Source organism: Rhizoctonia solani, chromosome 6 (genome assembly GCF_016906535.1).
Source record: "Rhizoctonia solani chromosome 6, complete sequence".
Classification (NCBI taxonomy): Eukaryota; Fungi; Basidiomycota; class Agaricomycetes; order Cantharellales; family Ceratobasidiaceae; genus Rhizoctonia; species Rhizoctonia solani.
In genome coordinates, this window is record NC_057375.1 from 1,734,494 (window position 1) to 1,760,772 (window position 26,279).

The following is a 26,279-nucleotide window of genomic DNA, read 5'->3' on the forward strand; positions in this document are numbered from 1 at the left end:
TTCCCTACAGTAGTTCCTGGGATCTGATATGTCAGTGCGTCGCCACTCGGTATTGCCAGAGATGCCCATACTCAACGATCTCATGAATGCCTTGGCTTGACCAAGTCCAATGACTCATAGGATCTAGATATTGATGAGACTTTCGCATATCTATCCGTCCTACAACTATAACAAGCCAAGCAATACTATTTTGGATACTAACGCCGAGAAAGTAAAAGCCTCTGGACTCACGGGTTATTGAGATTTCCTTTTACGGTACTACCTATTGATGGATCAATACCAACTTTAACCCTGCTCCTCCGGCGGACCACTAGCGACGTTCTGATGACGCACGCTTGAAGCAATGCACAGCTTCTAGGCGGTGCTCCACGTGCGTCATCGGGACGGGCTTGTGCATACATGAGCTGGTACTAAATCTACCAGCTACCCCAAGACCATAACGTATCACCGCAGCGCCCAAGTCTTACCACCCTCATAACCTAACACCATTTCTTTGAAATAATCTGTTATTACCAATAAGTCCATCCGGCCACCTTTCCAAGTAAACTATGGATACTACCAAACCAATACATGTGGCCCAAGAACCAAAACCAAGCGCTGAAATGAAGGCGGATACGAATGAATCCTCAAAGGAATCAAACAAGGTGAGTCTTTTCTTGTTTATATCTCAACCGAAGCGCATGTAATCATATGCATATGTGCCAGAAAATGAAGGGCGGCAAGTCTAGCACCGCCTACTCGTCCCCAGCCGCAGTTGATGGGTTTTGCACTTCGCTTGCTGCTGCGCTATGCTGTCTCTGCCAAGGAGCTACATGTTAGGTCATATGTGAGGATTTAGTGATTGAAAGATTAACTGCAAAGCGTTGGATGTTATGGTATTATCTCGGAGACTGTTGAAAGCGCGACGGCTTTTACCTGATGAGCTTGTCATTTTCTGCATAGGGTATAACTAATTTAATTATTAACGAGGACAAACGTATAAAAGAACTGAACTATTTCTGGTCGAGAAGAGCGCAAGCTGGGTTGTATACCGATGGGACATGCAGAAAGGCACGATCTCCGGCTGCATCCCTGGCCAGTATGAAATTCATCGCGATCCAGTCATATATAACTTGCTTGGTATGTAGACTGTATACGTACTGAACAACTGCAATAAATTTAAAGAATCGGAACTTTTCCCGCGAACCGAAATTGATCCAAATTATAAGTCCAAAGGGGGGAATAACGTCGGTGGCGTTGATGATATCGATACATTCAGTGACAAGCAGAGCGCTTTCTTACGTCAAACCTACCGTATATCACTTTCACGTCCGATGCCTCATGGACAGAGAGCCACAACTTGACCTACTCCTCGGTATACACAAAGTAAGGCTATTCGAGTCGTATGCATCCAATGACCTATTGTCAGGCTGCTTTAATAATTATTCTTGCATGCTTGGCTCTGCCAAGCCTTGCATCGCCAACCCGAACATACGAACAATCCCCGTTTTCAGACCCACTTCACATCTGCGATGAAGTTGTTCCATGTCCTCCTGGTAAGAAAGGAAGCACGTTGATATTTCCAGGTGTCTTGAAATATTTCTGTTTTCTTCATTTGCTTAACCTAAGATTTAGGACAAATATGCTATCGCGATGATGGTTCGCCACTAGGACTTTGTTGGCCGTATAAGAGCTTAGACTAGAGGAACTTATGATAGTATAATGTAGACGTATATTTATTGCTACCTTGGACATTTGTGGCCAAACATGTGGCTGTCCTGTGGGCCGGAGCATGGGCACATGTGAGAGTCGTGCCACAATCCAACCAAATGAGACATAATTTCCAACTGGGGTCTCAGTCAACCTTCTTTGAGTATGACAACAAAATAAGGCTACGAGCACGTGTGTGCTAAATATTAAACTCGTGGACCTATCAGCTCCCAGAGCAGTTTGTAGTTACTGCCAATAATTTTATGACAGTTAGTTCTCAATTGACCGAACATTGAACTCGATTGATCTTTGGTTGAGTAATTTAAGCGAGAGCTATATAGTGAGGGCGAGGCCAATGGCAACACCCCCGATCGAATTTCAACGGCACTTACGAATCTAGTCGTGCAAGTGTTGAGATTTGGAATTGAAATTTATTACGGATTTGGATTCGAGCCCTAAAAAGAAACAATCTAGTAAATCGAAAGAGTCGGGTCTCGCCCCTACCACCTATGATGCTACCTTATCGCTACTGTCGACGAGCGCATTGTACAACAGAATATGCGTGCAAACGGCCTTCTCGTATGACATGTTTCGATTTTCGACTCATTACGAAACTGTGCATTACTGGTCCTGATGTGTCCATATTGGGGGTGCCGCTTTTGTCATTGCCTGATCCACGAGGTGATAGACAAGCGCGGCTGGTCGATTCGATGGTATGCGCAATCGCTTTAGGAAGAGTGCTCCCATGGCGAGAACGGGAGGGCGGGACAAGGGCTCGGAATGGGCCGACCAATTGCGCTATTAGGTTGTGTGACTGGCCAGTACCATGGTCTTCGGAGGCAAATAATATGGATGGCCCCAAATTCCGACAAGCCCGATCATCAAGTAGGAGGAAACCGATGACACGCGGGGCCACTCGCGCTCTGGAGTCATAAATATTTGTTCACCGGGATCGATTATTGGGCCCAAGTTCAGTTGGATGACAGGTGAAACCTAGCTTAAGATCCGTCAATCAACTTTGTGAAGGGGGCTTTTACGTCGTTGATCTGCGCGGGAGCCTGGCTAAGCACGCTCTTTATGACCAGTTGTGCGGGGTGATTAGCGGTGTAGTGGCTCGATTGAAGTAGTCGGCATCAGTTTTTAACCCAAAGAGTTTGATTAATGGCGCATATACCATTCGTGGCCAGATAGGAAAGCCCTATATCATGTGTAACAATACAAGCAATCCAGCTGCAAGGAGAATTAGATAAAAGGAGCGCCAACGCCACTCACGAAGCAATATTACTGAAGAACTCAATGAAAGAGAAGGTCGTCCACATCTTCGTGTAAGGATACATGTACTAGGCAGGAAACACAGATATCGGGGACACCACACCCGACAAAGCCCATTTGGAGCAAACCTGCGTAACATTCATCATGTCTTGGAGCTTAATGCTTACGAAACTATACTTGGTATAGTGTGGCACTTGGCTACCTTGGGTCGGCGTTGGACTGATTCTTGGGGTTGAAGTATCAATTGAGCATAAACACGACGCCTGGCGCAGAGAAGGTTCACTCGGTAGCGGTTTCCTAGCGGTGTAAGCCTGAATGGCAAGAAGACAAGCGGTGGGCCTCCCGGACTTTATTGAGTAGCTCTATTGAATTAAGTAGGCTGGAATGTTCGGTGAACTAGTTGGAGCTAACGAGATTGAAGGTAGTCCGGTCTATACCGGTAATGACATTCCGTCTAGTTATTTGTAGATTACTTATTACAATTACTGGGAGGAGGGAATGAAAATGATACGGAAAGACGACATAACACTCCACAAACTATACAAGCGGGTTTAATTGAGCTAGTAGAGGGGCTGTGCATGTGTAAGTGTGTTACAAACAAGCGATCACATGAAGACGCCAGTGTAATACCGGCGGTGCAGAAAACTTGTGCCTTGAACTGAATGTACTATCAACAATGTTTGCAACAGTTTGACATCATCTAGGGAGCAAGGAATCAACCCCATCCTCTGATCTCGGCCTCCTTGTTCGGCCTGCTGCTTCAAACTGTTAACAATTATCTAAGTTAAGTGCTTCATAGTAGTCACGTGGGTGAAGGTAGGTGTCTGACCCACTCTAACTGTGTCAGGTAGACCTTCAACAACTTCGTTCGTTCTCTGCGGTTCGGATGCGATGCTGCCCTACCTATGCGATTAAACAAACAGTAGAGGGTTGGGAGCAACGGTCAAGACATGGACAACCATGCCAATAAGACTGGATTCCATTTACTACCTGTCTTCCCTCTTGCACATCCAAAGGATCTGGGACCGAGTTCGAAAAATTTTACCTACTCCTCGATCTGTGTCTGGTACTTGACTTGCTACCACCAAAGCTCTCTGTCTATGTTTTGTGCAGCCACGTCGACTCTCAACCTGGGCTGTGAGGGACAATCCACAGATGGCACGCTAATCAATTCTCGTTAGTGGAGTATATCGTTATCAACTTGGGGACCCCCTGCCCCTTACCCCTCCCTCCGCCTCTACCTGGGTCTTAGAAAACACAGAGGACACAGCTACATTCTATTATCGAATAAGATGGCGTTCTTCGATAACGAGGATAAGCACACGCTATCCATACATCTGCCAGGTCTCGGCACTTGCTCGATCGAAACTCCCCTTTTTGCCAACAAGGCGGTTCGCTGATCTCCCGTTTCTCTGGTTCATCGGCGCCTCCCTTAAGAGAACCAGTGGCACGTTCGCCTCGTTTACACACACGTGGCTATCCCTCATTCGGCCTCCGTAACTGCCGGTATGATCTTAGACCGGGCCGACATTCACAACCCCAACCGTTTGGACACGCGATTCTGGGAGGCTCGTGACATCGGGATTTTTATTGATGCAATCTCACGACACGGATGTAATTCAAGCGCCCGCCAATCTATGCCAGTAACGGTTCGCCTCGAAGGTGATCATGGCGGTTGCGAGAATAATGCTGCTATGGTTCGATGGATAACGCTTGCGCATATGCGCGGCCCCGTTAAAAATTCAATCGAGGATCCTACCAAACCTAGCCAAGAGCTAACCTATGTCTGAAACCCGAAAAGAACCCATGATAGTGTAGGAAGAGATGAAGATTGTGAAGGCACGTAGAGCTTATACTATTTCAACGAGAGTGGGGGTCCTCAAGTACATCTACGGTTCACCGATCTCGCGGATAACAATATTTTCCAGAACCCCTTTCCGCCAGAGTATCGTCCCCTCCGCACCCCTCCCCAACTTCAATCAAGCAGGATTCCATAAAGAGAGCGCTTGAGCGGTGATAATTGGGTCTGTATCATCTGGATTAACGCGGTACGGACTATGACCCCAGCGACATTCTGGCCACACACCGTATTGCCAGTTGGATCTTGGTTTATTGTATTCTGCTGGGCCTGCGGCTCGGGATCACCAAGGGCATCGGGGGCATTGGATTGTTCATTGGGTTGGAGCTGATCCAAGACCTGGGTGGATTGGCTTTCTTGCCCCACTGGTTCGGTGGACGCATTCGTGTTCTCGAAATTGAGCGAATGACTAAAGACAAACGTCAGGAATTGGGAACGAATGGAAAACCCAAGTGGTTGGCCGTAAAGACTGGACCCACTTAGATTGGTCACTCATAATTGGTGCTGAGATGGTCCCGGGCTCGTAGATGACGATAAACTAAATCGATTTTTTTTTTTTTTTTTTTTTTACTTCGGTTCAATCTACTTGACCCGCGTAATGTGATATGGCGTCGATTGGATTTTCAAGATTGTTTGGTAGCGGCGGGGAGTGAGGGTAAATTGGTTCAAAGGGGGATGTCAAGTTGGAGAAAGAATTCAATTGCCTCCTCACCTGATCAGTGTAGCGTGTTAGACTGACGTTGCGAATAACGCGCGCTTGGCAGAGTGTGATATATGATACCTATACGGCTGCAATATATGGGTTGCGCTAGGAGCGAGAATGACTGGTAGATGAGTATTCTTCTACACTATGTCCAGTTGTTCAGGGAGGCTCCTTTTGTATCTATTATACTACAGATACATACATATAAAACAAGTTTTATTTGTGTTTAAACCGTTCCCCCAGAGTGCAACATTCATCGATTAAAATTACGCCCAAGGTCATTCGGATTGGACCCGGTGTCACATACGTGACTATCCCGGCACTTGATTCAGGCGGCGGCCCACCGGTGTATAGCTCCTGGAATCCTAGAGCGCGAGAAGCCCTGAACCCCTCAAGAAAACAAACTCTAGGAGCAGTGAGCTGCTTTTGAGGTAGGTTTTCCCGGTGGGTCAACAAAACATGCACATCAAAGAATTGAGTCTCCGGTTCCGCGGTTCAATATCAAACAATAGACGCTCATACTCTAGGTCCAGTTGGTCGGAGCCAATCGTATGACATTCCTCTCTAGGTCAAGGAGTGAAACTTCTCATTCTAACTCCTGACGATGTGATGAGCAATTTCGAGCGCAAACATATATGGTATCAGTATTCTGGAGACTCAAGGCGCATCCCCTGGGAGCTTAGCCGGTAAACAGGAGAGAAAGCCAAAAAAGGGACTGAGAAGCAAGCTGGAGGAATGAAAAGCACCATAAAAAAACGCAGAGACTTGCTGGCGTGAGGACTGTAAGTCAAGTAAACCTTTCCAGTCTTGCAGCGCGAGAATTGGGAGAATAGGACTGACAAACTACTTCAAATGAAAAAAGAGTTGCAGTCGAAAACTACACTGCCAAGTTGACAAATTTCGCCGTAAACTGAAGCGGCGCAACAAACTCAGCGGGTCTACAACTCTGGCTTCAATGATGTGATAATGCATCGATATCAATGATGACATAGGAACATTTGAGCCCGCTCGAAGAACAAGCACCGGATGAAGACGGATTCGCATTCAGATTTCGGTGAATAGTTCCCACGCACTTGTCACACTCTAAGTCCCTGGAACAATTAGCCGCACTGTGAAGTGTACTTTGTTAAATCGCATATACACGACTTAGAAAGAAACAAAGCCTCTTGTGGCATGATTGTTTAATACTATCATACCACGTGCTCATCTTGACTGCTCCAATATCACTCACATCGATTTTTTGAGTTTGGCGCCTGTAAATCAGCCACGTTGATCCAGACCAGGCTAAGGCAAATATAGTAATATGACTGGGCAGGAGCATTTGCTTATTTGTGGATATCCTAAAAGCCCAATGTATACGAGAGGATAAGACCGAAGCTCTTGGATTTCATGGGAAGACAAAGACGGAATTTCAGCGAGATCCCAGTCACAGCCATACGGTCAAAATTATTATATAGTCAATATTTTGGTCCATCCTCTGAGCCACGCTATCTCCTTCTGATCTCAGTCTGTCTGCCTTGCACGTCTGCTTGTTCTGTGGGTTCTTTTGTAATATTTGCAGTTCGGCCTTTGTGAGCGGTGTGCTTGTTCGCATCTAGCTCCCGTTATTATTTTAATGGACGTATATACAGGACGCCTACACGTGTGCTGTTCGCATCTAGCTCCTGTTCTCCGCAATAGAAGTGTATTCAAAAAAAAACAAAAAAAAACGCCTACACGTGATCAAAATGATCCAGATCTCAGCTCGCGCGAAGCACTGGGCGGAACTGCCATAAAATCTACATGGCAGTACATCAGTACAGTGCCGCACCTTCCATAATAAATAGGCCATACAGAGGGCTCGCTGTTTGCTGCGCCCAGTGGTCCGGACAACTCAATTGCCCGGTCCAGGTAGCATACCGGGGGTTTTGATTGCGGTCAATCCACGCGGGCACTTAGGCGCGACCGCCGGCAGCGCGAGCCCGATTATATAAATAGGTTCTACTTTCTTTATACTTGATCCCGCCAAGCTATGGCAACTGAATCAGTCCCATTAACAAATCAACCAGGCCCAACGGTCGAAATGACCGCCAGTAGGTTGTTAACTCTATACACTGACTCCCGCTAAATGGTGTTACTACTCAAACAATGATCCTATAGCTATAAATACTGAGAACAATGTTGAACAGCCATCTGGTCAGATTAAACAAGAATCCTCCCTAAAAGTAAGCTCGCTCGATCGCTGGTGTATTATAACTATGACCAATATCTTGGTATCCACCAGGAAAAAGGGGGTTGCTGCCCAACAATCCCCGCCGCAGGAGTTGACGGACTATGCACCATAGTACTTGGAGCATTGTGCTGTCTCTGTCGGGCAGCAGGTTAACCTGTACTGCTTGCTAACATTATGCATGCTATTTATAATGTGGTTGTAGTTGAAATCAGCAGAAGATATCCCATTTCCTAGTTTACGTCCAAGAGCTCTACAGCAGAACTCAATCGGTTCGGATAGTATTATAAATAGTAGATTGTCTTGGCTAATGGACAATGTCCTCAGCAGGGACTCTTACCAACCCAAGGAGAATTATGGTGAGAAGTCTAAGATGCCCGCATGTAGGGATTATTTAATATGGTCTCTGAGGGATGCTGAATTTTGTATGTACAAGTGTAAACTAATACCGATAACCGTTCACTCAAAATGCACTGTTGTATTCACACAACCTATGTCGATCTATAGTTCAACTCTCAAGCCCGCGTGGGTGATGATGGGAGAGATATGAGTCAAATATCTGGTGCGCGTGTATCCGTGCGCACCCATTTCCATCCTTGCCAGGCAGGAGTCTGCTATTTCTTGTGCTTGTAGAATAAGAATCTATGCGAAAGCTACTCTCTCAATGGAAGATTGCAACTCATGATTTGCCTTGCCTAGTTCGAGACTCATTTAACGGGTTCTCTAGATTCGGGCACATGTGGCATCATCTCTCTTTAGAACAGGTACGTTACATATATACTAGACTGTTACAATCCTATAGTTCTTTTCAATACGAGACATCGATCAAATATTGCAATTCTGACGATCGTGTGAATTGCCATCATACTTCAGTTATGTAAGTCTGGACATCACCGAACTCGGGGCACTACCATGGATTGTAAATGGTTGTTGATGTCCAGGCCTCTATCAAGCAGATGCAGAGGTTTCTAAGGGGCTTTTTCGTCTTGCTCAAACCCGGGAAGTAGGCTTGTGCTCATTAACTTACAAGTGATATTCCGAAGATTAATTCACTTTCTTGCTCGATGGCATATCACGAACAACTTTCTCAGGTGAGTAGGGCTCGCATTTGGTGGACACTTCGTGATCCGGTTCTGCTTCTCTGTCTCTGTTTCCCCGTTCAAGAGTGGGCTCAATCTGACATCTACTTTCCAAATCACCATGGAAGCACCCAGATACATGGTTTTGCCCCGGACGCTGATGCTCTTATTGATTGGCCTACGAGGCGACGTTCCATGAGAGCATTAACCATTCAAAGCCCGGACTCTGATTAGTACTGCACATGGCTGGTGTGATAGGACCTATGGTACAGAATATGGCACTTTTATCAAAGCTATTCGTGTTGATTACGGCCGAGGACCGAGGTAAGCTGACTCTAAACGTATTGCTATGATTTATTGAAATCATAAAACAAGGAACCTATTCAATAAAATGGATTAGGCCATTATCTAATCCAAGGTCGGTGCGGCATCCAAACGCCGAGTACCCACACCTTCGATCGCAGGTAATTTAGCCGCTGTTCTCTTGACCTCGGTTCTCATGTCTGTCCCCTTGGTTCACGTTTTAGCATATGAAGAAAACCCTCAACGTCACTAACGACCGCGATCTCATGTGGTATTCAACAAACCCGTCAGATTCGCTGAAAGTCGGACCAGTTATTTCTCGATGAATCTGAACTTGAGATGATGAGCATGGTTTATGTGGGTATAAAGTACCATGCCTGTGTCGTGTTTTGACTTCAGCCCACCAACTTACTCGTACCTAGACTAATTCGTCTCTCATTCTCTTCTCTTTAAAGGTAATTTTCTTACAAGAGCTCGAAATTGGGAAGAAAATTAAAATGCTCCCTCGCCCACAGTTCGATTCTCTTTGATCATGCACTCAGCACTTTCTCTTTTACTCCTCGCATCTTCATCGCTTGGTTCAGCGAAGAAACATACGATCAAGCATAAACACACGCATCGTGGAACGGAACCTCCTCTGGGAGATATGCTACTAGCGACGGCTGGTAGTTATGTGACTGATATAGCAAAGTGTCCTCCACTCAAGCCCCGAGATTCTCCCCCGACCAGTGTACACGACCTGTAAGTTACATTTCAATAAGTACAGGACGAGTTGTTAAAAAGAGGAAAACAGTCGTCCTGATGACTTCTCGGTGGCTATGGCCATTGGCGACTCCATTACTGCAGGCGCGTTCGCCAAGGGCAAGTCAACCTTGATTCCAAAGGCGAAAACCTAACCAAAAACTTATATCATTATAGGTATAAATTCTGACAATAAGAACCTCAACTGGGTTGAATGGAGGGGCGTTTCTTACGCTGGTGGTGGAGATCCAGGTGCCGTCACGATGCCCAACGTACGTTTTATCAACACCACACGGTATAGTACATATTTACCAATCGGACCGGAAACAGCTCTTGAAACACTACAATTCTACTCTGGTTGGTGGCGCTGTTGGATATAACCCTGGGTATGAGATTTGTTTCGGGTCGGGATGTCCGGTCGGCCCCGTAAGTAGACAAAATATTATCTATGCACACTTTCTTATACCAAAGTGTAGGTTGGTTGGAATAAAACAGTGGACGTTCTTAACGCGGGCCAAAGTGGTGCCTATGCGTCGAATTTGCTTCACGAAGCACAAGGTAAGCGTTCTAGACAGAGCGCATGCATGTTCTTTTACGCATTTAACCTTTGGAATTTAGACTATCTTGCTCCTCAAGTTAAAGCCATGAATATCTCCCAGAGTCGATACAAATTCCTCAGCTTTCAAGTAGGCGCCAACGACGTCTGCCAATTGTGTGCTGCTGGTAAGTGATCCTAGAACGCAATGCTGTATTCGTTGGTCGACCATGTTATCACACTTCGTAGCGGATGCACCTATGGGACCGGCAACTAAAAGCGATTTTGAGAACAATATCCGAGCTACTTTGGAATATGTTCGCCAAAATATCCGTGAGTTCAGTTCACAAATCACGCCAGAAAATATTCCCAATCAATATATGCATATAGCTAACACATTGGTCAACCTGTTCGGAGCATGGCAGCTAACAGATATATATAGTGTATGTATTGAATTAGTGACTTACTCGCTAAAAACTAATCGGGCTTCTCTATGTAGTTGACTTCAGGCCAGATCTACTGGTAAGACTATTTTCTCCTCCAAAGTATCGTGTTTCATTGTAATTCCAGCAAACAACCCATCCCATTCGTTGAGCGCTTTGCTATCGGGTGCCCAGTAAGTTGCTCTCAATCTCATCAGAAGTATCCAATAATAAAGAACCTAGTGCATTGCCGGTCAAGGAGATGTTGGGGAGTTCACACGCGGTCAGATGGATCGTCTTGTTCAACAATACAGTAAGGAGGCTGTCGATCAGATGTATTGTATCTGATTTCAACTACTTTGACTATAGACACGGTCCTGCAGAACATTGTAGCCGACTACAAGGCAAAGAATTACAAGGACTTGTGAGTTGAATTTCTCAGCCAACCAAGTTCAAACGCTCAATGATTGGACGTAGCGCGGTTATCTGGCAACCTCCTAACCTGCCTTTCAAGAACTACCCAATTCAAGGTATGCAACGTAATATTCTGGAACTCTAATTTTCTCTAATAAACCGTTTTCGCTAGCCGTAAGCAGTGTAGATTGTTTCCACCCCAGTTCCGATGCCCATGCACGAATTGCCGCCGGCCTCTGGAATCGATTGACTTTGGATACAGTGAGCAGATAACTAGTGCTGTCATCATCTAGCGTTCTAACATGAATAATACAGACTGCCCGCGCTGCACCTTTTACCTGGGAGGAGACCCCGACTTTGCGTTGCCTCGAGGAATCTGATCGAATCCAGACCTAGGCGAGGCTGTCGAGACGAGCGTCATTTTATTCAGGGTACTATCCAATTCAAATTTTATTTGTTTACACTACGAGACAATAATAATAATAAACGTTACTTTTTTCGTTACTTTGGCTATGACCATCGCTCTGACGGCTTTTGGCGAAGTTCAAGTTTCCTTGGAGCGCCCAAGGTCTAGACTGGACCCTGTCTAAGATGATTAAATGTGAAATTGGCTTGGGGCAAGTGACGTCACGAGGATAAAGATGACCATTGACAAAACCACAGTGCGTCAAGCACCATGAACTTGACCTCCATCTTACAGCCCATCTATTTACTATTATTCGTTATTATATCAACTATGGCTGAGCCTGCTCAACAACCCGCCACATCGTCATCACATTCGACCGCCTTCAAGATAGCGAAATCAGCTCAGGATGCACTGGTAGAGACATTCAAGTATTTAAAGTACGTTCGAACCACACTACCAGAAGAACCCTCGTTCAAAACAAACATTGAAGTGAAGCAGAAATTAAGTATGGAGCCTATTCGGTTCTACGCCATACACGCCCGTTCGTATTGTATCAAGGCGCGAACACCACCGTACCGGTCTCTGTATTTGGTCCAGAGCCACTGCCCAAGGACAGAAAGGTATTCTTGCAGCGACGGGGATACCGAACAGGTCTCTTGTTAGTATCATCATGTAATCATTTCGTGTCCTTATTAACAGCCCGACGATTCTAGTGGGTGGACATTCGGAGGGTGGCTTGGAGGCTCAAAGTTACCTGGTATCGATGTGACCCCGGCATCTTCCGAAAGTTGGAGTCGACCAACGACATTGAGCTCCAAACACCAAACTCAAATTCAGAAGGACATATCTCGACTCTTTAATCCGGATTCTTCAGCGGTACCTAATTCTCGACTGCTCGAGACGCTCCTCGTCCACATTCCGGTTCGCTCGGGCGATGGATATTTCAGACTCAGGATTACCTCTGCAAACGGGAAGAAAACCATTGCCGAGAGCCCGGTGTTCCGTGTAGGTAGCTTAACGTGGGCGAGTGCCCACCCACAAGGGGCAACTCCCCTTGGGCTTGTTCCCGAGCTTGGTGCACGGTCCCTATTCTTGACCGGCCAGGCTGCCGCGTGGGCTGGGTTCTATGCTGCATTCCCTTTCCTCAAGATCGGTCAGATGGTACCTGGCCTAGGGCCTTGGAGCCAACGCATGCTTCAGTGGGCTTATAGTGCTGCTGGAGGGGATATGAAGCGCCAAGAGCTGGACGAGCGGTTTAAAGTTAGCGAGACATTCAGGAAAGCCAACGATAGGTAAGTTTATGGTGTTACAGGCGAATTCACATTGGCTGTTCTCATGAAATGTATCGTCAGGTTGTACAAGGAAGTTCCATTTGGTGCAGCCGGGATTCGGACAGCGGCTGACCTCGTGGCGGATGATGAGGCAGGGCCTGGGGGAGTAGCATACGATCGTTCGAGAGAGTGATGTGGAGATCATTGTAGATCAGGAATGCGTACATGTATTGTATAATGCCCACATAATGGGTTGTGTTCCCTCAAATTTTGATCGACGCATGTTACCCTATACGGCTTCCATGGGCTAACATCGCGGTATCCACCGATGACCTATCGTTGGGTTGGGCTTCACTATATGCGAACCCTCCGAATAAGCCCTCACAATTTCTTACTAATATGGAGAAAAGGTTCAGGATTCTGCCAAATCCGCGAAACAAACAACGTATTGGGTATATTAGGTTCGTGGGTCTGTCCGGAGCCACAAAACCGCTGATGGGAACAAACAAAATCTCTATAAGTGGACGGTTTCCTCACACAATTCAACCATATCTCACTTGTCAAGGCTGATGACTCGAAGTTTCGCATTAACCAGAGGACTATACGCCTTGTTATTGGCCGCTAGGACCTATGGCACTGGACACACCTGCGTAGGTTGCTGGCTTCGTGTAAAGGCAAGTCACTGAGGCCATCATAGTGCAATAAATTGGAGATTGGGACGTTGGAACAGCGGGTACCCAACCCCCCTGATGCGGACTACCACGTCGAGGCCCAAAGGCACTGGTGTGAGCCTGGCTTGCTCCATTATCCCCGCAGTGTTTATTAACAGCTGCAAAACAACATACCTGTAAAGCTTCCACTGCTAGGTTAAGTCCGGCATGTGTGTTTGTCCCAGAGTCATCATCAGAGGTGGCTACTGCCGTCAAAATCTTTGTCGATAACGACTACCAATTTGCCATACGAGGTGGAGGACATGCACCTAACCCTGGATGGGCTAGCACACGCTCCGGAGTGCTCATCTCTCTCTCGGAGCTTTCGAACATCGAGATCAGCGATGACAGCTCTACGGGGCCTCGAAAATCTCGGGAGCGCTCCGGGACTCGCTATTGTCGGCGAGCATTCCGGATCCGTCGGATCCCAACGAGGAGGCTCCCAAAACCGGAGCACTCCAGAGCGCTCCTGGGTTTTTGGGGCCCCCGTAGAGAGGAAGTCAGTGGTGATTGGAGCCGGAAACAGGTGGGGGGGAGGTATATTCCAAGACTGCCGAGCACAATATTACGGTCGCGGGAGGGCAAGTGTCCAAGGTTGGCGTGAGCGGGTTCCTTCTGGGCGGTGGACTCTCTTTCTTGATGCACTCGCAAGGGTTCTCTGCGAATACCGTACTATCGTACGAGGTATGTATTCTAATATAATATCATGGGTTAATTTTGCTAACCCTACTATAGATTGTTCTTGCTAGCGGTGAGATTGCCATAGTCACATCACAATCAAATAAGGACTTGTTCAAGGCACTCAAGGGCGGCACAAGCAACTTTGGGGTTGTGACCTCATTCACCCTCGAAGCCTACCCAATCAATCATGTCTATGCAGGATTTTTGTTCTATGATCCGGGGCAGTACGATAGGCTATTCTCTCTTCTGGAGATATATGATCGCAAAGGTGTCGAGGCTGATCCCAAGACTCACATGGTCCCAACCTTTATATGCAACCCGTCTAAGAATATCGATATGGCTAGATTCTACACATTCCACTCCGACCCTATTACAACGCCGCCGCCAGTATTCAAGCCCTTTTTTGATGTCCCTACTGTCCAGCGTACTGTGCAGGTCAAGACTGTGAAAGAAGCCAATGATGATATAATCGAGGGATTTGACGATGGATTAAGGTATCGCGCATGCGCATTGTTGACAACCAATATCGCATAGTCTGACTTCCCCACGTGCAGATATGACATGCAAACTTACTCTATTCAAGCCGATGCCGGACTATTCAAGCAATTGCACGAAATTTGGCATTCAACAACAATTGGATTAAACTCGACGCTACCCGGATGGTCCTCGATCATGTTGTATCAGCCTGTCTCTAATAACATGATCCGCACGAGTGAAAAGAAGGGGGGCAATATACTTGGCCTGAAACCGGCTAACGATCCATTGATTAGTAGGTTATGAATTGCTTCATTGGTTTAATTGATCGAACTAACTGTTGTTAAATCAAATTGATTATCATAGTTGTCAGCTATATGTTCACTTGGTTGCGACAAGAACATGACCGCGAAGTGTATACGGAAATTAAAAGGCTGTTATCTGTCTCCAGAGATATCGCGGAATCGCAAAATCGACTTGAGAGATATATGTACGTTCAGGCCTTCCCTATTTGACTCAATCATTGATCCCACTTCAAGATACCCAAACTACGCAGGGTCCGAGCAAAAGCCTATTGAGTCTTATGGGCCCGTCCAAGTGAACTTTCTCCGAAAGGTCAAAGCCGAGTACGATCCCGACGGGATATTTGAGAATTTATGCCGGGGAGGATTCAAGATTCCTTCCCAGCATTCTAATGCCCAAAACATCACCCCAAGTGTGCAAGCGAGCTTGTTCGACCAATAGACTTGTTTGTACTCTGCGTTGCCCCCAAATCACAAAGTTTAGTGTCTTCCCAAAATGACTGTTTTCAATACTGGTATGATTTTCTCTATAAAAAAAAAAAAAGCGAACCTGTGAAAATGCGTTAGTACGAATCATCCCGAGAATAATATGCATTGTTTGCTGAGTCCAGTACATCGTAGGCTTCTATCTAGCAGGGTATGGTAATCCGGAATAGTAATGTGTAAGATCAGCGTTAAAGCCGGGTGCGGGTCCGACACTTCCGCGGGTTTAATGTCAACTCATTGATTTAGACCAGAGCTGGATCCGATATTACTATAGGCTGCCTAATTCGGCTGCCCTGGGTTTGGCAAGTCGGATACATCCGAATTACGAGAAGAGCTATAGCCACTCCGCCCTCCACTTTACTTCTTCAAAACATTTGACTTCAATACAAAGTACCATACATCAGATGATTTGATTGTAGATACACGGTAATCCCAGGTAGATAACCGCACTTGTTTCGGAAACTCAAACGGGTCGGAACCACCAGCGCTGCTTCTCGTCGACAGAATCACTGACCGAAGTAACCTATTTCCGAGAATAGATGTCATGAAATAGGGTTGGGGCGATATCAATGAGACTTACGGGAGACCCATCCGAAGCAGGGCTGAAGGTCCACGGATATTGTCTGTTTCCGTTCTTGATTCTACCAAAGTGCGCGATGGAGAATAGTTAGCAGATATACGATACTGTTTGGAGCATCTTACAAATATCCAGTATCATCCTGATATATGCTGAATACATAGGCGCCAACGGCAGAGTGATGATAGTCCCCTTGTTAGAGCCTCCAGCCTCAAGATTCTGGTTGTCGACGGGCTTGAGCTCATAAACAGAGCCGCCAAATCTGTCGGGGCCATATCGCCGAAGAACCCACTAATAATAGGTGAATTTGGGACGATTTGGGGGGAACGTCAGTACATTAGACGATGCAAGTTCCCAACGTATACGATAGTGTACTTACGTGCTGCTTGGTGTTGCTAGCATCGAGTGGTGTGCCAGTAATGTCCTGGCGGTCGCCGTTGAACGTCAAGGCAAGTTGTTGGCCTTGAGGACTTTGAACACGATTGTAGATGATATAGGTGCCGTTCTGGGGGTAAAGCTCAGGCATGTTAGATGTAGATTCGAGACTGGGGGCTGGGGCTGCTGATGGCAACTCAACGGATGACACCCGTGGTTTATATAGACGTACTCAGGTGGCAAAATCGTCGTTGTACCTTATTGAAGTATTGTTTGTACATATGGGTGTTCACCACCCTTGTACTCAGCTATCGTGCTCCAACTTCGTGGTCAGGCGCACACATGGTGCATATATTCGCAAATACCCATCATGGATATTCATTCTCTATTAGGGCAACTAAACTACCATATTTTATCGTATTGTATTGTATTGCATCCGAGTGCGAACTGTAAACCGCGTCTATGGCTCACCCGAGTCGACAGGAGCAGCCCGTGAACACAATGGATAAGCGTTATACAACTCTAAATATTTCACTCCTCATTCAATTGATGCTGGTTGATATATAACATCAAGTAACATAATATTAACTACTTCCCAATCGTAATCACATCGCCAAGCACTCTCGTTTGTGAATTGATTGCTTTGTTGGAAAGTTTGACTTCTAACGATTCTTCAGGTCGCAACTTTCATTCAATCGCAACTGAGAAGGGTTGGATACACCGCTATTAAGACAAAGAACCAGCCCTGCAGCAGTGTCAACCCACGGGGTAATGCGTGAACCTTACGTCGATTACAAGGTTCTCAATATATAAATGTGTATGTACGTTTCAATTCATGAGCTCACCAACCATATCACAGAAGCTCGATTATGGCTGAAAATGATTATGTTTGCTTCAAAGATTGATATCACCCGAGAGCTGGAAACCTGCATTGCCCCATACGGCTGGCTTAGTGCCTGTTCTTTCGTCATCAACTATGACCACAGTATCGTCCCGGTGGATGCTGTTAAAATCCAAACCAATTGGTCATGGTAATTATTTAAACGCGATTATGGATGATGCAGTACCAGACGCAAGCTTTGCCCCGATGGTCCGACCCCCAACACGCATACAGTTTGAGGCACACTCAGTCTGAGCTCCAGGGTGACTCTGGTGTAAAATTTATTGCATGCTTTCCTGCAAGGAGGGTTTTAGAATTTGGAGCGTCATCTAGAATATCAATGATCTAAAGCTGCGAATATTCTAGGGCATTCGGCAGTAAAGATGATATGAGCCATGCTTAGCACTTCGTTATTTAAGAATTCGATTGTGTAATTGAACAGTCATATCAAACCCACTAAGTACGCACCGCGCGTGTACATAGTAAGTCTTTGGTAAGCAGGTTGATATTTATGGTCCTCCAGGGTTGACATCACACCCTACCTGGGTAAGTGGACCCAAGACCCTCGGACTAAGGATAACTGTCTTCAGTCCAACTACAGGGTGCCTTAACCATACCTATGATTCACTCATGAACTCAATTTTGCTCCACAAGGCCTCGATAATTCTACGACATATGAACACTGGAGTAAGTGTCATATATCACTACTTGTCACATTCCTCGCTCCGTGTTCGTTCATGTGTTCTCATGAGATGAGACCTGGGAAACCCTTGTAAGTGAACCCACTCTCTTGGACACGTCTTCTGGGACATACCTACAAGCACTCGCAAGTGCCGGTAGTTTCCCTGTGGAAGCTGTCAAAAATCCCGGGATTCGTTCACTATAAATGACCTGTCCAGAGAGTACAGAGTAACCACGCTTAGGGTGTGTATATGATATAAGTGACGGGGATTGGAAAGGCAAGTGGCAAAGTCCGCTGTTCGGTAAACCTTAGTAACAAAGGTTCGTATATTGCACCGAGAGAAAACCTATCAAAAGAAAACATGAGTCAAGAGAACATAAAAGGAGAAAGATTATGTAGGTACCCTACCCACACCATGTCAACTACCCACCAATCGCAATCAGACCGCTGATACAAACTGATAACACTCGCATCTGCAACCTCGAAACCATCTAACCTTTTCTAGCGATCCGCCTTACATATACCGTCAGGGCTCCCGACCTGCAGTATGGGAAGACATTAGCCGAGCTTATAATTATAAATCAATAGTGAAGTGACGCAACAGGCACCTTTTTAATACACAATGTACAGGTCAAGAGTCCTGACTGTATTACTGGCCTAAGATAGGTTTAAATCCGATATCTCCGGGCTCGAGTTCGACTGGATCGGGAACATCTGATTGAGAAAAACAGGGTCTGTCTCAACCGGGAAGAGTCAGATAAATTAAAATCAGAAGACACCTATATTCTACGAAGCGGGATGGTGATCTTGAGTCCCAGGGTCTGGTGTATGAGATGAGCAAGAAGGAATAGCGGCCCCGGATTGAAAACCTGTCGCTGTTAAGAGAGCTATCCAACGCTGGTGATTGAAACTCCTAATATAGGTTTATTTCGGTTCTAGTGGGGGACCGTCAAATTATTTCACTACGGGGGCAAAAAGCGACTGAGCGCTCACCACCTCGTAAATGCAAGCACCTCGGGACCTGGAATGTGGTGGCCCAGAAAGTGCTTGTCAAGTGCTTGCGACAATGGCCAGAAGGTGCTCTTCACGACCTTCAAGGCGCCCTGGAGTTACGCCACAATCAGAGGGCTGGAGCAATAGAAATTGACACGACTCTATAGTTGTGAGCTTCTTTACGCCCCTTGTTTTCGTGTCACCCCTCCAGAACTCCTCACTTGACTGGACTGATGAATCGATCCTTCTCATTGATATGGGGACTATGTGTGGCCCTATTATTGACCATTGGGACCTATGGCGCGTCGCATGCCTGTGTAAGTTGGCCAATCTATGAGACAAACAAGGTGTTCAATCTTGTAGTGCGATCAACTGGAGATGGCGATTTCGAAACGGGTGCTCAAGTCTTCTGATGCAAGCTACCATGTCGAGGCAAACAAACACTGGTGTGAGCCCAATTTACCCATAGACATCATACTCTACGCTTCAGCTTGGAATAAGTAATTCATATTAACTCATGCCATAGCGTCCACCGCTAGATCAAATCCAGCGTGTATTTTTGTTCCAGAGTCATCTTTCGATGTGTCCGTCGCCATCAAGATCTTTGTGGACAACAATTGCCAATTTGCCGTGCGAGGAGGGGGTCATACAACCAACCCGGGTTGGGCCAGCACCAACTCTGGGGTGCTTATCTCTCTCTCAAAGCTCACAGCCATTGAGATCAGCGATGACACGAAGTCGGTTGTGATTGGAGCCGGTAATAGGTGGGGGGATGTTTACGCGAGAATCGGCGAGTATAACGTTACAGTTGCGGGAGGGCGAGTCTCCGGGGTTGGAGTAAGCGGGTTTCTTCTTGGCGGTGGCCTCTCTTTCTTGATGCACTCGGAAGGATTTTCGGCCGATACTGTACTCTCGTACGAGGTACATATTTTAATGCTAATAGTTACAGCACCATGCTAAACCTGTTTTACGTAACAGATTGTACTGGCCAGCGGTGAAGTTGCCACCGTCACATCAAAATCAAACGAGGACCTGTTCAGGGCACTTAAAGGTGGGACAGGGAATTTTGGCATAGTAACCTCTTTCACGCTCCAAACGTACCCAATTGGAAAAATTCACGCTGGATATCTTTTCTATGCTCCGGATCAGACCGAGGAGCTGTTCTCACTTATGGAAACATATGCTCGTGAAGGGGTTGAAATCGATCCAAAAACACACTTAATTCAAGTGTTCGCATGCACACCATCTCAGAATGTTGATATGGCCGCGTTATATTTGTTTTACCCCGAGCCCTTTACAATATCACCGCCAGTTATCAAACCGTTCTTAGATGCTTCTGTACAAGAAGTTATCCAAGTCAAGACAATGAAGGATGCCACCGACGAAATAAGTGCAGGGCTTCAGGACGGACTCAGGTACCACGCTTTTTTAGCAATACAGTATTTGTGCTTAATTCCGAGTGTGGTAGATACGATATACATGCCTACTCTGTACGAGCCGATGCAAGGCTGTTCAAACAACTCCACGATATCTGGCATTCGTCTACAATGGAGTTGAACTCGACAATACCCGGCTGGTCCTCCACCATGGTTTACCAATCTATATCCAACAGCATGATTCGTGCTAGCAATAAGAAGGGAGGGAATGTACTTGGATTGGAACCAGAAGACGATCCTCTAATGAGTAAGTTTCCATTCTCCTGTTTGGTCAGTTACCACGACTTATGCCTCACCAATCTGACCGGTTATTATTATAGTTATCAGTCTCTTATTCACATGGATACAACCTGAAGATGACGACAAGGTGTATGCGGTAATCGACAAACTCATGGCTACCTCTACAAGTATTGCAGAATCGCAGGATAGATTGGGACGATACATGTGCGTGCTTGCGCCTCTTTCGTAGTTCTTACCAGTGGAGCTAATAACTCCCCAAGATATCTGAATTATGCAGGTCCTGGGCAAAACCCAATTGAATCGTACGGACCTGCTCAAGTACACTTCCTTCAGAAGGTCAAAGCCAAGTATGATCCTAACGGCGTATTCGAAAGGCTGTCTCGGGGTGGATTCAAGATTCCTTCGCAGTGCCCTAATATTGAAGATGGCTATCTCAATATGCAGACAGGTTCACCTGATCAACGAGCTTGTTTTTACTTTTCGTAGTACTAGTCAAATAAATTGATGGACTGTTATAAACATGTACTGTGAAATGAACCTAATTATGTACATATGGTTTTTAACTCTCCTCAGAATGATAAATAACATGCTTCACAGATTGTTCGAGTTGTCCGCTCTGTCAAATAATCGAGTGTCTCTTGTTGGGCGTGCTATAAATAATTTTCGTCGACTCTCATTGATACTATCGGGGGTGGTATGTTAAATGCAATGACGAAATATTTGCCCTCGCGCCGGTGCATATAAGAGAAGAAAATGAGAGTATATCTAATGAGGACATAGGTATACAACTGGGACCGGCAGATGGAAGAAGGGTGGGGGTTGGGGAGGCGGAACGCCGAACCGGGGTGCCACTGAGGCCGAGCCACCGAGCGAGCTGGGTGGGTGGGAATCACAGGAAAAGGGGGGGGGTCAATGGGACGGCATAAGCTCGCAGTACGTAGTAAGGAAGGGAAACGAACAAGGCACGCAAGCGCTGGAACGTGGTAGTATAAACAACGCGCAAACACGATACATAGTGCCTAGTACTCTACGGGGGCCCCAAAAACCCGGGAGCGCTCTGGGGTGCTCCGGTTCTGGGAACCTCCTCGTTAGGATCCGACGAATCCGGATTGCTCGGCGAGGACTTGAGAGCACTCCACGAGCCCTTCCGAGTGTCATACCAAACGCTCCGGAATGCTCGCTGACAATAGCGAGTCCCGGAGCGCTCCCGAGATTTTCGGGGCCCCGTAGAGTAAACGGTACCTACTCCGGCCTAATCGGCCCCGTACACTTTTTGCGGCCTTCACACGCTCCGTCGCAAAACTCCACACATCAATACCCACCCTCTACACAATTGACGTACAAGGCTCAACGCCACTTTATGTCACGCAAATATTCTACTTCGAGAAATTTATCCGTCACTTACCAACTCCAATTATGCAAGATGCACTGTGGTTCAGTATGGTGTGGGGTTTTTCGAGCGCATGGAAGACCATATACACGCGCTCTCGAACGCTCGTGAACTTCACCGCTTTGATAGAATAGTTTGTGATTTGCCTGAGAACTGAAAGAAGTTAGACGTAGAGATTATGCAAATAGGTAAATGTACAAGAGCACGAGAAGACGTTCGAGCGAAAGCAGAGAATCGCCGATAGACCAGATATAAGAGATGATTAAGCTCAGGAAATTTTCATCGAGGGACTGGGTATGATATCTGAACGGAGGCATCATCAAGGTGTCTCGTTTGTCGCTCCAGTCACAATTGTTTTTGCGATGCCTGTTCTATCACAAACAACGCGACAGCAGTTCCGCCCATTTTTGACCAGCTTGGCACGCCCATCATGCGTCCACACGAATGCACATCGATGTCTTAGCTAGTCCGACGTTGTTTCGTAAGAGTTTCATGGAAGCAGTTTGTGCACTTCATTTGAATCGCAGCTTCGGCCAGAAGACCGATTCCTAGATCAGAACCTTCTTTATATAAGAGTGCATCAATCGGAAGTGATGTCAGATCAGACGTAAAAGGCACGACGCAACTCAAACTTAGCCGCCCAGCAGTATACTTAACTAGTACTGCGCTCCTCGTTCAATGTTCGCGACTCTCTTCAATCATCCAGCATCATGACAGGGAGTTTCTTGTGGGCGCAGCGATTATCTACAGTCGCATTATTGGCCGCTGTGGTCTGCGGCGCGTCTGAAACATGTGTAAGTTAGATGGTAACTTGGAAAGGCGTGATACTGAAAATACTGCAGTGTGAGCGGCTAGCCAAAGGGCTTTCACACAAGGTTATTGCTCCCTTGAATCCCGAATACTTGATAGAGAATAATAAATATTGGTGTAAGGCCCACCTGTCAGCCTATCGACTAAGGCTTTAATACTGATACTTATGGCTCAGCGTCAAGGAGCGTATTGACTCCTTCGTGCATTCTTGTACCTGAATCCTCCTCGGACGTTGCAAAAGCTCTCAAGATCCTAGTTAAAAATAATTGCGAGTTTGCTGTACGAGGTGGGGGACATACCGCCAATCCCGGTTGGGCTGGCACAACTCTGGGATACTCATATCCTTGTCCAAGTTCACCGATATCAAGGTCAGCAAAGACGAAAAGTCGGTGATCGTCGGAGCTGGAAACAGGTGGGGAGATGTGTACACCGAGACCGAGAAGTATGGTGTAACTGTCGCAGGAGGGCGTGTCTCATCCGTCGGAGTGAGCGGTTTCTTGCTCGGTGGAGGCCTTTCGTTTTTGATGCACTCGGAAGGGTTCGCGGCAAATAGCGTGCTGTCATACGAGGTATGTGAACTGGAATATTTTGGCCTTTTTTGTGTTGGCTTAAACTCATGATTGCGTCGTCTTGTAGGTGGTGCTCGCAAACGGGACCGTTTCTATAGTCACAGCAAAATCAGCCGGAGACTTGTTCAAAGCGCTCAAGGGCGGAACAGGTAATTTTGGTATCGCAACCTCTTTCACCCTTCAGGCCTATGCGATCAAGGACGTTTATGCCGGAAATCTCTACTACACTCCGGACAAGTACGACATGCTTTTCCCGATCATGGAGCAATTCGCTCGTACAGGTATCGAATCGGACCCCAAAACGCACATGATTTCAACATTTATAAGCGCTCCGTCCCAGTTGCTTCAGTTGGCGGCGTTTTATACTTTCTATTCCGAACCCGTCACGGCGCCCCGCCAGCAATCCAACCTTTTTTTAATGTACCAACAACTGTCAATACCGTTGGAGTGAAGACAGTGAAGCAAGCAGTGATGAACTTGGAACGGGGATGTAAACGCGCTCAGGTATGTTTCTTGAACCTGCACGTTTAGGGCACTCGTGTATACTAATATCCTTGATCGATATCAATAAGGCAGGACATGCGTGCATATTCTATCCGAGCTAATGCGGATCTGTATAACAATTGGTTGATCGCTGTCATTCAATTACGGCCGAGCTGGGCTCGACGCCCGGATGGGGCTCGGCCATCATCTTTCAACCTATATCCAACAGTATGATCCGAGCAAGTGACAGAAAGGGGGAAACGTGCTTGGATTGGAGCCGGCGGACGACCCACTGATTCGTAAGTTAAAGTCAATGTTCGCTTTTTTTAGAACAAGGTCGCCGACCGTGACTGGACTTGTGGTACACAGTTGTCAGCTATCAGTTCACTTGGGAATTACCTCAAGACGACGAGAAGGCTTATGCAGCAGCTAATAGAATCATTGCTGAATCGATGGATATCGCAAAGTCGCAAAACCGCCTTGGACGATACGTGTAGGTCCTTATTTACCTCGCATATTAGTCATTCCAAAACGTTGATCGCAATTTAAGATACCTCAACTATGCAAGCACGAACCAAAAGCCTATCGAATCCTATGGTTCAGACAAGTGGAGTTTCTTCAAAAGGTCAAAGCCAAGTACGATCCCCATAGGGTGTTTGAAAAACTATGTCCTGGGGGATTCAAGGTTCCCTCGAGCTCTTAAGATCACTGTTGGATGTTACTGTATAGTTGGAACTCCCCTAGATGAGAAATATGGAGTAGTTGTAGCCCGGTCCATCTATGATTTGATGTCTTTGCTTTTCAGACAATGGCGACCATACAGAAATTTGAGGAGTGGCTTATTGCAGTAAATTCAAGACAAGTGGTCTGTGCAAATCGCTCAATTGGCTTAACTACTTGAGGCAGTTGAGAGGGTTCGCGCCATGAGAGAAGCCGCGGTTACCTGATCGCGACGAGGATCGAGCCCGACACCGATCACGATCGCTCGCCATAATTGGATTACCAAGGGTCTCTTGACAGGCGTTTTACCTTGGTGACTGGTTACTTCTTTCAAGCCAAGCCACATGATCGCTGGACCCTTCGTCAGACTCTCATTACGTTAATAGGAAACAGTCGCATCGTACGAGTTTACTACTTTAGTTTTAGCTGGCCTCTATTATTTGCCCGAGTAGTCGGTGAAAACCAAGTTGTGTCATTCTGTATGTGGCGTGTCGCCGAACATCCCAAACGTTTTAAACCCAACACAGCACTGGCTTACCACCTGATTTGAATAGCACTCTCGGACCCGTACACGATGACACCATTGGCACGTCGATTGTTTGGATTAGCATCGTTGGTTTCTGGAGCTCGTGCATATGGTGCCCCCGCCACTTGCGTAAGTCAATGGATGTCCGAGTAGTATGATGCTAAAATAACTTCAGTGTGATAGACTGACGACGGCCTTGTCTGAGAAAAAAGTATTCTCACCACCCACTCCCAGCTATATAATAGAAAACAATAAATTTTGGTATAAGTCCTACGTCCGGTAGCCGGAGACATGCTTACAGCTTCGCTCTTGCCCAGCATCAACTTGTGTGCTGAAACCAGCGTGCATTTTTACTCCAGAATTGTCTTCCGACCTTTCTATTGCCTTAAAAATTCTAGTTGAAGATGACTGCGAATTCGCTATACGAGGCGGAGGACACACTCCCAATCCGGGCTGGGCCAGCACCAATTCCGGAGTCCTCATATCTTTGTCCGGGCTCACTGCCATCCAAGTCAGTCAAGACAAACAGTCGGTGGTCATCGGAGCCGGAAACCGATGGGGAGATGTGTATTCAAAGATTGGTGAGTATGACGTTACCGTCACAGGAGGTCGAATCTCTCCTGTTGGAGTGAGCGGGTTCCTCCTGGGTGGCGGTCTATCGTATTTGATGCACTCGAAAGGGTTTTCAGCAAATAACATCTTATCATACGAGGTATTTTTCCCGGTGTTGAATTGTGCTGAACCGAGCTTATTTCCTCTACGCAGATCGTACTCGCCAATGGGACTATTTCTACGGTCACAGCAGAGTCAGCTGGAGACTTGTTCAGAGCACTCAAGGGTGGTACCGGCAACTTTGGACTCGTCACTTCTTTCACGCTTCAAACCTATCCAATTAGTCAAGTCTATGCCGGAAATCTCTATTATTCTCCAGACAATTACGATGCTCTTTTCCCACTTATGGAAGAATACGCTTGCAAAGGTGTCGAATCGGATCCCAATCTCATGTGATTTCGGCGTTTGTATACTTTCCATCCCAGGCCATC

The 26,279-nt window shown here is 46.5% G+C and overlaps 7 protein-coding genes across 7 annotated transcripts; 5 read left to right on the forward strand and 2 right to left on the reverse strand.

Annotated features, from left to right (window-relative positions):
* Positions 1-4,936: 4,936 nt before the first annotated feature.
* RhiXN_05973 (uncharacterized protein) lies at positions 4,937-5,315 on the reverse strand (the record flags this gene model as incomplete). Its single annotated transcript, XM_043325789.1, has 2 exons — positions 4,937-5,228; positions 5,299-5,315. The coding sequence occupies 2 exons, from the start codon at positions 5,313-5,315 to the stop codon at positions 4,937-4,939; spliced, it is 309 nt and encodes a 102-aa protein (XP_043181221.1).
* A 4,330-nt stretch (positions 5,316-9,645) lies between these two features.
* Positions 9,646-10,009, forward strand: RhiXN_05974 (carbohydrate esterase family 16 protein; the record flags this gene model as incomplete). Its single annotated transcript, XM_043325790.1, has 2 exons — positions 9,646-9,854; positions 9,907-10,009. 2 exons carry the CDS (start codon positions 9,646-9,648, stop codon positions 10,007-10,009), a joined length of 312 nt encoding a protein of 103 aa, XP_043181222.1.
* A 108-nt stretch (positions 10,010-10,117) lies between these two features.
* Positions 10,118-11,621, forward strand: RhiXN_05975 (carbohydrate esterase family 16 protein; the record flags this gene model as incomplete). Its single annotated transcript, XM_043325791.1, has 13 exons — positions 10,118-10,126; positions 10,185-10,280; positions 10,331-10,412; positions 10,473-10,577; positions 10,639-10,722; positions 10,780-10,832; positions 10,889-10,911; positions 10,960-11,005; positions 11,055-11,124; positions 11,181-11,235; positions 11,289-11,341; positions 11,398-11,486; positions 11,541-11,621. The coding sequence occupies 13 exons, from the start codon at positions 10,118-10,120 to the stop codon at positions 11,619-11,621; spliced, it is 846 nt and encodes a 281-aa protein (XP_043181223.1).
* Positions 11,622-11,961: 340 nt separating this feature from the next.
* Positions 11,962-15,511, forward strand: RhiXN_05976 (FAD-binding domain protein; the record flags this gene model as incomplete). Its single annotated transcript, XM_043325792.1, has 12 exons — positions 11,962-12,068; positions 12,122-12,289; positions 12,345-12,923; positions 12,984-13,091; positions 13,498-13,552; positions 13,600-13,687; positions 13,756-14,111; positions 14,162-14,296; positions 14,348-14,787; positions 14,848-15,062; positions 15,134-15,257; positions 15,307-15,511. 12 exons carry the CDS (start codon positions 11,962-11,964, stop codon positions 15,509-15,511), a joined length of 2,580 nt encoding a protein of 859 aa, XP_043181224.1.
* A 507-nt stretch (positions 15,512-16,018) lies between these two features.
* On the reverse strand, positions 16,019-16,658 carry RhiXN_05977 (uncharacterized protein; the record flags this gene model as incomplete). Its single annotated transcript, XM_043325793.1, has 4 exons — positions 16,019-16,078; positions 16,136-16,196; positions 16,293-16,423; positions 16,512-16,658. The coding sequence occupies 4 exons, from the start codon at positions 16,656-16,658 to the stop codon at positions 16,019-16,021; spliced, it is 399 nt and encodes a 132-aa protein (XP_043181225.1).
* A 2,782-nt stretch (positions 16,659-19,440) lies between these two features.
* RhiXN_05978 (FAD-binding domain protein) lies at positions 19,441-21,224 on the forward strand (the record flags this gene model as incomplete). Its single annotated transcript, XM_043325794.1, has 6 exons — positions 19,441-19,510; positions 19,589-19,983; positions 20,041-20,477; positions 20,531-20,745; positions 20,819-20,942; positions 20,999-21,224. 6 exons carry the CDS (start codon positions 19,441-19,443, stop codon positions 21,222-21,224), a joined length of 1,467 nt encoding a protein of 488 aa, XP_043181226.1.
* Positions 21,225-22,838: 1,614 nt separating this feature from the next.
* On the forward strand, positions 22,839-26,244 carry RhiXN_05979 (FAD-binding domain protein; the record flags this gene model as incomplete). Its single annotated transcript, XM_043325795.1, has 7 exons — positions 22,839-22,922; positions 22,971-23,055; positions 23,114-23,217; positions 23,292-23,507; positions 23,575-23,788; positions 25,596-25,948; positions 26,002-26,244. The coding sequence occupies 7 exons, from the start codon at positions 22,839-22,841 to the stop codon at positions 26,242-26,244; spliced, it is 1,299 nt and encodes a 432-aa protein (XP_043181227.1).
* Between the last annotated feature and the right edge of the window lie 35 nt (positions 26,245-26,279).